Source organism: Manacus vitellinus, unplaced genomic scaffold (genome assembly GCF_001715985.3).
Source record: "Manacus vitellinus isolate BGI_N305 unplaced genomic scaffold, ASM171598v3 scaffold_4_pilon, whole genome shotgun sequence".
In the NCBI taxonomy this organism is placed as follows: Eukaryota; Metazoa; Chordata; class Aves; order Passeriformes; family Pipridae; genus Manacus; species Manacus vitellinus.
Window position 1 is genome coordinate 33,137,537 of NW_021940604.1, and position 10,761 is coordinate 33,148,297.

Here is a 10,761-nt window from a genome sequence, read left to right on the forward strand (position 1 = left end):
GGGCGAAAACCGGGGGAACCCCCAGATTTACGAGGCAGGTAGATGGCGATAATATTGGATGGGCACGGGAGCATGCGGCGTTTCGGGTTTCCTGTTCATTAGGGCGAGGTCTGGGAGTGTCGTGCCCTTCTGGGGGGAAGGTTTTTCCGTTTCCAGGGGATACACATGGTAAAAACCTGGGTAGTATAAAAGTATCTGAACTTATTAGAAATTAGAAAAACATATTTTATTGAATCCATATGCTACCGTCTGCATTTTCAGAGGGGCTTTATTAATGATTGAAACGCATTCTTAAACAGCACAAAGCAACATTTGTCTTAAGAGAGTCCAGTCGGAGATTTTCTGTTTTATCTTACAGGTGCACTGAAATAACAGCAAAAAACAGTTAACCACAGTCAGGTTTTTACCCGCCTACTTGTTCAGAAATGACGGAGATAAGATTTTTGTTTCCAGTAACGACTTTTAATTGTTTTTTATAGATATGTGTGTACATATATATATTTTTTTTAGGACAGCAGCAAATACTAAATAAACTGGAATAGCTTTCATGTTTATGAAATACAGAAAAGTATTTTATTAGCTTGCAGTCAGGAACTCAGCTCATCAGTAGGATATTGTTTTTTTAAATTTGACTTCAAGAATGAAGTTTTCTGATAAAAGGCATGCCAAGCTAAGAAGGGCATTTTTATGTTAAAATCACCTCATTGGTTAATTAATCCATTTTCTCCAAAGAAGGGTCTAAATCTTCAACCTTTGGGTTGTGATCTTTTTTGTTTTGTTTTAGTGTTGCTTTGGGAGGTTTCTGGTGGTGGTGGGGAGTTAGTTGTTGTTTTTTTTTTTCCCTCCCAGAAATGAGCTCGTAGTTTCGTTTCTGCTTTCAATAAAGAAGTTTTACTATACCTTTCAAAGACAGAGTAGCTCTCGCACTTCACCTTTAGTAAGTTGCAGACAGGAAGTCCCGTCTCAATAAAGACCATATTGTTGGGTTACAGCATGGCACATTGGCTTTTATAACTGCATCCGTGCGGTGTCATAATTGTATCACCGTGGATTTAGCTTTCTAATTTGCTGATACTAGAACGATTCACCATTTTCTACTGTGAGTTGAATCTTCAGTGGCAATTTGCCTTTCTGTACGATTTGGTCTTCCTGAGTGGAGGTGGTGTTTGCGTATCTCCAGGAATACATTTCTAACTAATATCTCAAACGGGCTTTAAATGCGTGTACTGCTAAGGTAAAGTCTCAAAACCAAATGATTTACTGTCTAACAATAAAGTCGAAATGATGTGGTAATAGCTCTACTCCCAAAGCGTATCCCCAAACATACGAAGCATTGTTCCAGTAAATGCACTTTAGAAATCTGTTTTGACATATCGAATGGGCCATTTCATGGCTATGTAACTATAATCGTCCAAAAGGACTCTGTAGGCTAAAAGGAAGAACGAGAAAAATCCCACGAAGCGGTTACTTTTCCTAAACAACCATTCCCGAGTCTGTTTCGTATTAAAAATGACCTCTCTCTTTCCATGTTCAGGCGGATGTTTCCCGCGATGAGAGTGAAGATCTCAGGTTTAGACCCACATCAGCAGTATTATATTGCTATGGATATTGTGCCAGTGGATAACAAAAGATACAGGTATGGTGACTTTCAGGCAAAAAATAATCTGATGCAAGCTGTAGGGAGCAAATAGGGAAGAAAATGTTAACACGATATAAATTAGCAAAAGATCATGTTTAACTCTCTGGAAAGATTTCTGTTTTCATCCTAGTGCATTTAAAAAAAAAACAACACAAAAACACTGCACCAAGTGTGCAAAAGCAACTAAGATTTCTGTTGAAGCTCTTTACGATATATTTGCCTCACATTGTGTATCTACTGTTGGCAGATGCTTGGGTTTTGGCTCTCAGAGTGCAGTTCTAGTGTGGTCAGGAAATGTTACCATATTATATTCCTCATTCTGTTAGTGGGAATTATTTTCTATTAACAAATAATTAAGAAAATGTACATTTTCTAGTGCTCATTGGCATTAACATTAATAATATTAATGTTAGTATGTTAATATGGATGTCTGATTTAACTACGTATAAGTTTTCTTTGTCATGCTTGAAATTGATTATATAATTTAATTTAAAAGTTATTTATCACTGAGATATTTGGTTCCTTAGATTAAAAAAGGGTAATGTTTCTAATTACTGTTTTTTACAGAATTAATGGTATTATTGTCTGAAAAATAATTTGAGGAACCAAAGAGGCTGTTCTTCAAACATTTAGGAGTAGGCAGAGCTGAAGCTCTCACTGTTTCGACGGTAGTCTTTTGAGGGAGCTAGTTAGACACTGCAGAAACCTCTGGTGCTGCAGAAATGTTTGCAGGATAGAGCCCGCAGCAGTTACTGTTGTGAGTTGAAGTTGTTTCGTAGGTGTTGCTTCACAAATGCAATCCCATAGTAGCCAGAGGGAGCCTGGCCAAAGCAGTTCAGCGGAGACAGGATCAGGTCTTTACCAATTGCTGGTTTGATTGTTTTAACCTATACTTAGTATAATGTAGGGAAAACCACTGCAGATTTAATTGCAGAACTAGAAATATTTCAGACCAAGACTAAAAGGTTGGTTCTGCAGGAATGCTGCTTTGTTTCCTAACCAAACACTGCCCTGTGTTTTTCCTGTACTTAACTCATTGACTTCTATTTTGTTATTTTCTCGTGTGGTGTATAAGATCTTTCTTAGGACCATTTTAGATTTTATGTCTTTCAAAAAGGGACAGATAGCAGTGCTAAGGATGCCCAGCATATACAGTTAGGGGAGACTTTACTGACTGTACCATAGAGGAAGAATGCCTTTTTTCTTTGGACCAATGCAGTACAGTTCAAATGAAAATCTTTTCTTGCCTTGTGTTGCATGTGTGCATTTACTTAACAATCTAAACATATAATTCCTAGAAGATCTGAGCAATTCCTAAATTCCCAGAAAAAACAATGTAATAATTTCAAATTAATTAAAATGTTAATATTAAAAATTAAAAGCAGTTATACTGAATATGAGTTATTTAAACCTAATTTCATATAAAATAATTACAGTCATAATGACCTGCACTGTCTGCCCAGTATGATACGTGGTGCTCAGCTGAAGTAACTTAACAAGAGTTGTATGAAGGGCAGTATTTTCTTAGTTGACAGATATAAATTTCTGTAGTTATGTAGTAACCACACTTTTAGCTATTTTGCTAAATATTAATATTTTACAATTTTACTTGATGTAAAGTTCATTCTTTGCTGTGCTTTTTATTACTGACTGTTAGTTTAACTCTGGCTGTTTGTGCAGCTTCACAAACCGTCTTGCAAATTTTTAAATTTCATAGACATGACAGCAGTTACATAGAGCCTAGTCTTTAGCTGACAGAGCAGATATCAAAACTAAATGTAAATGAAGAAAATTATATCTAGGTACAGATTTCTAGGAAAACTGGACCTTGTAAATACTTGGAAGCTTAAGTTGTTGCTCAAAATGTTTTATGTGTATTTATAACTTTATTTGCTTTTGTGGGGAAAGCATATAAACCAAGAAATACAAAATAAATGGAAAATGTTATAACAGTGATCTGGGGCTGAGAATTTGTCCCCAGGAGAGAATTTCACCACCATTCCAGATCTTAGTTATGCAGTTTGATCTGAATTGTATGAACCGATACGTGCATTGGATCACTCAGTTTTTTGTTCCGATTATGTTGTTTTTCTAATAAAGAGCTGAATTGTACAAATATATTTGATAAAGTCTTTCTTGTTTTTATTAAAAATATAGCTGAATTACTGGAATTTTACTGTACTTGAATAAAATAACTTTCAATTAGTGCTTTTTAAATTGCTCTGCGAAATGTCCGCCTTCAAAATAAATCTTCTACCAAAGTAGGCGCTATTTTTGCTATAAAATTACTTTGTCAGCATTGGCCTATCAAATGAAATACAGACTCTGTGTTTTCATTTTTAAGCCTTTATGCAATACTATTCAAGCCAATTAGTATGGTCTGTGGAAATATCAGGAGCATAGTTTGACATACTTTCATTATTTTTCCCAATCATAGTGTTCTTTCCCTTCAATGGCTTTATTTATAGATTCTTATATTAGACTCAACATGTTAAATCTTCCAAATATGGAATTACTACTCGATTTGATAAATGAAGGACCAGATTCTTCCCTCTTTGCTGATGCCTATTCAGAGCAGAGCTGTAGCAATCAATGAACTGACACCAGCTTAAAGCTCAGTGTGGAGTATTAAGACTGATTGATTTTAGGAAGACTTAGGTCAAATCAGAGCATGGTTTTTAACCTCATTTTTGCTGGTGCCAGAACTGTGTTTTGAAACTAAAAAAATTACTTTTATTTACGTAGAATTATGTCCTTTCATGTTTTGATAATTGATGGGTTCTTGCTGTATGCAAGGGCCCTAATGTATTAATACTGAATGGATCTGATGAATTGTTTTGTGGTTATAGGTGTTTGTTTTCCTTTTGTAGGTATGTTTATCATAGCTCCAAGTGGATGGTCGCTGGTAATGCTGACTCCCCAGTTCCGCCTCGCGTTTATATTCATCCTGATTCACCCGCTTCTGGGGAGACATGGATGAGACAAGTGATCAGCTTTGACAAACTGAAGCTTACCAATAACGAGCTGGATGATCAAGGGCATGTGAGTACTTGCTCTTCTGCAGTATTATATGTAGGCGCGTTGCTCAGCCCTGAAAGGCTCTGACGTACAGCTTCAGGGTGCCAGAAATAGGCTTGACTTTTCAAAGTTATTTTGGAATTTTACTGTCCAGGTCTAAAATCTGCTTACTTTCTGCTCCGATAATTAACTGCTTATTAGACCCTGCTGTTTTACTCCCCCGCCCTCAAAAACAGAACTCCTTCTGCACAGTAAGACTTTACAAGGTTAAATTGCCTAATACAAAGGGGCAGAATTGCTCTCATGTTTTCCCACCGAGCGTGTTACTTGCAACTTCTGCTCTGATCGAAAAGGACACTTAAATTCACAAGTGGCTAGAAGAAACATTAATAGTGTGTAATAACTTCACATGAATAAAAATACACTTAAGTATTTTCTTAACCTAAACATTTGTGTGAAATCCCACGAGGTGTTAATAATTGCAGTCAAAAACGAACAACATGGGAGCTGGGTTTGCTCCGATGATGATTTATTACATACCTTATGAAGCAAGACCCTTTCACAGCTGAGGCTCATTACTTCTGAAAAAACTGGCGAAGACGTATGCAGTATGAGTGTTCTGTTTGCAAGTTCTAAATTGTTTAGTTATGACATTATCTAATGTGACAAAATGTGTTATGTTAATATTTCCTTTTCTCTTCAAAACTGTTGAAACATGACAGATGTAAGCCAGTATCATTCCAGCAATCCCTAAAATAGTTTTACTTGACACCTTAAGAAATAATTAAAAAAGGAGAATTGTTTTTAGTCAGGATGAAGTCTTTGATTTTACAAACTCCCATAATAAATGGCAAATGTTGGCATCCTTTCAGAAGGAGCATCAAGTTCCAAATGGTAGAGTTTTAAGATGTTGGAGGCAAGTTTCGAGACAGGATGTGGATTCCATTGTCCTTAGCATAACCCGATTTATTAACCAGGATAGTTTCTGCTTCAAGGAAGGGAGTGAAAGAAAGCATACCTGGAACAGAGTACAAAGATACTACATGCATCTTTTTGTATAGCTGTAACTCTGTGACACTGAACCAGGTATTTTGTTAATGCCCAGTCTTAAGTTTAAGTATGAGATTTTTTCCCCCATTTGCGTTTGCAAATGAGATTAACAAAGGCAGGAATATAAGAGAGTGGCTGAGCTGAGGTAGCAAATACGATAACAAGGATAAAAAGCCTTCCATTTGTATAATAATATTAATAATTTTATTTTATTCTTCCTTCAAAGAAATGTGGGGGTATTCATGTCTCTTATGTTAGCAGTGCTTTTCTTTAGGCTAATAAGAAAGATGTTTTATATTGCTTCTTTCCAGAATTACAGTTAGGGAGTGTTATTTGGCAGTGTCCATTTGAGTCAGGATTAGCACACTAAGTTCCCTTAGTTTCCCCAGCATTTGTGTATTTGTGACTCCTCTTGAGTGGGAGTTGCTTTCTCTGAGTCGTGAGTCTATTATAAGGGCTCTAAAAGTGAAGTGGATGCAAATGGCTAAAGTGTTGCTTTTCCACCAGTGAGCAGGCCAGCTGTTTGTGTACTGCCTCATTTCAGAGGGGCGATACATGGGTACTGTGATCTACCCGTGCACTTGCAGTTGCAAACTGCCCTGTGATGAAATCTTAGCTATGCAGAGAATTGTATTACTGTATTTTTCCATTCAAGATTTTAGCTTTGTTTTTGTTCTGAACTGAAACCTGTGTAGTGTATACAGCACACCATTATTCATAATATGAGGGGATATAAATTTTCTGGTCTTTAGTTAAGTATTTCGACTTGGAAATGAGTGAAGCAAAACCCGAGTGCAGTGATTTGAGACACATTGAACTGATTCAGAGCTATGGCAGTGTCCCTCCTCCCCAAAGTAGAAATTTAAGTATTAAAATAAAAGGACAAAAGAAGGATGACTGTAAAATAATTTCATATTTCTCAAATCTGGGAAATTGCAAACATGTCATTCATAATTACCAGAAAAGGCAAAAGCAGAAAGCAGAAAAGTGTCTTTTCCAATGGGTACATTTTTTCTTTTAAAGCTATGGCAGTGTGGAATGCTGTATTGAAAAAGCTGTGTAGCCTCTGAATGCCTCTGGCAATAATGGAAAACGAATAATCATATTTTGTGATGAATATGAAAAGCAATTGTTTCTCATAAGCAGGAAGGAACCATTTCTCTCAAGAGGCTACTAGGGGAGAGATGAGGAATTAGAAGAACCAGGGGTCAAGGCTCTACTGCCCCTCCAATATTTGTTCTTACATCAAGTGTTCTGACTCTTCCACTCCTGTATGGGACACGAAGTATATTTTATATTATTAGAAAGTGAGTTTTTTCCTCTTCTACTTAGGTAGAGTGGCTCAGAGAAACCTTGGCGGGGTCTCTACCAAGCAGTGTTGGGCTTTAGTTCTTTGGGTGTGCTTTCCCTGCTCTCTGGTTCTGGTAGTTTAATCCTTGCTGAAATTGTTCCTTTACTCTTCCTGTGCTCCTCAAAGGCATAAGCCTTTGCAGAATTTTTGTGTTAAAATCCATGGGGTAGGTTTTGGTCTTGTAGGGAGCTTGCATGACAACAATCCAGAGCCTTTTTACCTATGTTAGAGTATTAACTGTCAGAATCTGTGAGAGAAGTGTGGGAATGGGGAACACACAGTATTTGCAAACAGGCACTGAGTAGTACTCTTAAACAATATTTATGTTGTGGTAGTAGTTCCAGGTGGCCAGCTGCCCTTGCAGTGTATTGCTCGGAGGTTAGCATCTTGTGAAAGGAGATCAACCATCTCTGAGATGACTTGCTTTGCTGCTCAAGTGCTTTCCAGTCTCCTTGTTGCCTGCTGCTGTTTTCAACAGTATTTTGAGTGGGAGTTTGTGCGGATGCAATTTTATAGCTCTGTTTTGAGGAGAGATTTTGAAGTACATCTGCATATAGGACACTCTGATATATGGGTTTCACTGGCAGGCTTGAGAAGATCAAGCAAAATTTGTAAGGATGTGTTTTCCTTGTGTGTTTTTGATCTCAAAAGAAAGTTCCAGGGTGAATTCCCTACTTTGGAAATACTGTGTTCTTATAGAGGCATTAAGACTCACACTGTGGCTTTTGTGTCTTTCATCTAAATAGTGATGGCAAGGAAAAGTAAAGCTGGATTTTGCAGTTGTCACTTAGAAGTGGAGTAGTGCATGGTCTGGATGCTCTTTTTTAATGCCTTTCATCCCTCTCTCATTTGTGGACTAAGTGCTGCATTGTAAAAGCAGTCTCTCCCTCCGGCTGGTTAGAGCTGGCTGATTTTTGTGTTTCAATGCAGTTTTTAATCTGAATTTCAGTAGAGGGGAAAAGTCAATATTTTTTATGCTATTTTCCATGCTTTTCAACTGAGTATTTTTTGATGCAGAGGAACATCTTTTAACTTCTAGTGAAAATGAGGCTGTTAGCGTGTTAATTGTTCCTTGGTGGTTGGGGTGGGTTTTCTTCCCCATTTGAAAGTGGGGTGAGGCTGGAAGCAGAGGCGGACTGTTACTCTGCCCAGACTTGGCTCCAAATAGTGAACTCTGCTTACAGTCAGTGGGTAGTTATATATTCTTGTCACAATGAAAAGCTGTGAAACATCAGCATTTGCACTTGCAGATTTTGTCCTAGTCAAGAGGAAATCCGTGCTCCTCAGCCCCACACTTCCCTGACTGCAGAAAGCCTGACTGCATGTGCTTTGGAGAGAGGATGAAAGAGGATTTTTAGTAAAACCAGCAGCAAGGACCACACTGGTGGTGGGGAGGTAACTGTGTAGTCTTGGCACTGCCAAGCTGCCTGAGGATTGGCATCTCCTCTGCGAAGGAGCATTCGGCTCTCACTTGTTCTGGCTGTGATGGTTGTGCTCATGGTCAGCTCTGAGGCCTCATCGTGGCAGCAGCTCTCAAAAGCCATGTTGTAAAGGTAATCCCAGCTTTGTGCGTGTACAGGTGCTTTTGGTCACCTTTGCTCTGCCACCTACCTGTGGTCTTCCTGCTGCGGCATTTTCCGTCTGATAATGATTTCTTGTCAGCTGCTGTGGCCAAAGTTTAATTTTACTTTTGGTGGGAGAGGTTTATTTCCCCATGAAGTTTTTTTGGTCTTGCCCTGTGAGGGGTTTATAGAGAGAGGCAGGCTTTTCAACTGTGAGTTGAAAGTAATACCAGTTCATGTTTGGGAACACAGTGGGACTTCTGATTGGTGTTTTTGTTATTGGATTTTAAGGCTATGAAGGGAAAGTTGCTGTTTCTGAAGCTAAACTGTTAGATCCCGTTTGTGCTTTTAAATGTGCAAGGACTGTGAAATGAAAAGCCGGAATCTCCTTTTCCTTAGCTTTTTCTTTGCAGTAGCTTTAGGTGATGCTTAGAATAATACAGCTAAACTGTTTTCGGAGTGGGTGTTTCATCTCCCTCTCCTTTTATGTCATATCTTTGTAGTGTTGCTCTTTAATTCAATTATGTATTATTTATTTAGAATTCAGAGTCCTTCTGATCATTAACAAAGATTCCATCATTATAAGGCATAGTACAAAATCAATTAAAAAAATTTATTGCTTTGGATTTGCTAGCTGCCAGCAGTGTGTCAGTGCAGGAAATTTTGGTATAGGACAGAGGCCAGACAGGTTGCTCTTAAGAGATGCCACAGATCAGTTTAGCTGCAATAGCCACCCAGATAAGCAGTGAGAGGTGTTCCTCTCCATGCTTCTTCCATGTTCAGCTACATGAGCAGAGCTGTTTGTAGCTGCCAGGGTTATCACTGCTGTGTGGGCAAGTGGTGGTTTGCACCACAGAGCTGATGGGATCAATCAGTTTGTGTGGGAGCAGAACATGGCATGCTCAGTGGCACCTAGGTGAATGGCAAGGCAAATAGCAGTGGGTTGGAACAGTGAAATGCCTTTCGTTGATCATTTCTTTTTCTGTTGCACCAGTATCTCCCGTGGTATCATTGGATATTCATAGGAAAACAGGGTCAGGAATGTCCTGTCCTCTCTGCATTTTCATTTTGTAGATATTTGCCAGTGGAGAGTTGAAATGAGTGTTGTAAAAGAGAGTACACGTTTGCATGATAAAAAAATCTTATTCTGTTCAAGATTTCAGAAACTGGAAAAAGGCTTCATATGAGAACATCCATAGGGCACTCCCTGAGCAAATTAATTGGAGCCTGTGATGTCATTTTCAAAACCTTACTCACAGGCTAATAAAACCCCTGATTATGCAGAAACTTGGCTTATCCAAAACAGGGTCATGTCATCTGGCCAGGACCAAGTGTATTAAACTGGCCAAACTCTAGTTTATCCAAATAAATGTAATAAATTCATCCAAATGTATATCATTTGGATGAATGAACTTCCATGGTCTCTAGCATAGGGGCTCTGTTGAGTACTTGTGCACACGCACATTCTGAGGCTACTCAAGGAGCAGGAAATTAAAAAGCTTCCCCAGAATGTTGATTAGTGGTTCCACAGGCCAATAGCCATAGGACTATTTATTTATTGAGTTACTAATTTCTTAAGGCTTCCAACAATAATAGTTGAACTTCCAATTTATTTTTTTTCTTGAAATCTTCTATTTTAATAGTGGTTAGCTGAAGTGGAGTAAAATATAGGAAAAATTCTGTATTTTAAACCTCCTCTAAAATTTAGGTGCAGTACCAAATGTTTTTTTGTGTTTAATTTTATGCATTATGAGTTCATATACTTCTATAATTTATTTTTGATTTTTTGTATGCTGGGAGGGGTTTGTTAATGGATATTCATTGTCTGTATTATCAATCTAGTTGTTATTAACACTTTAGGGGTTTGGATTTTGGTATCATTTTACTCTCAAGTTTATGCTTCTTCAGAATGTGAGAGTCTCAGCTTGTGTTCCAGACAAGATTTGTTTCTAGCCTTTGGGATATAAGGAGAAAATATTGCTCCACTAGCATATCCCAAAGGTTTCAAAAACAAAAGACAAATTTCTTCTGCTGTTAATCTGTTAGATCAAATTCAGACTTCAGTGGAAAAAAGTGACAAAACTTTGATAATTCCAGTGGGACCTGGACTTCACTCCGGATTTGTCTTTTTTTTTTTTTTT

At 37.9% G+C, this 10,761-nt stretch overlaps 1 protein-coding gene across 1 annotated transcript in view; it reads left to right on the top strand.

Annotated features, from left to right (window-relative positions):
• Positions 1-1,526: 1,526 nt before the first annotated feature.
• Positions 1,527-10,761, top strand: part of TBX18 (T-box transcription factor 18) — a 23,692-nt gene continuing 14,457 nt past the window's right edge. Inside the window, exons 1-2 of the mRNA XM_018078331.1 lie at positions 1,527-1,636; positions 4,510-4,681. Coding sequence (XP_017933820.1) covers positions 1,527-1,636; positions 4,510-4,681 — 282 coding nt within the window. The remainder of the gene's footprint in view (positions 1,637-4,509; positions 4,682-10,761) is intronic.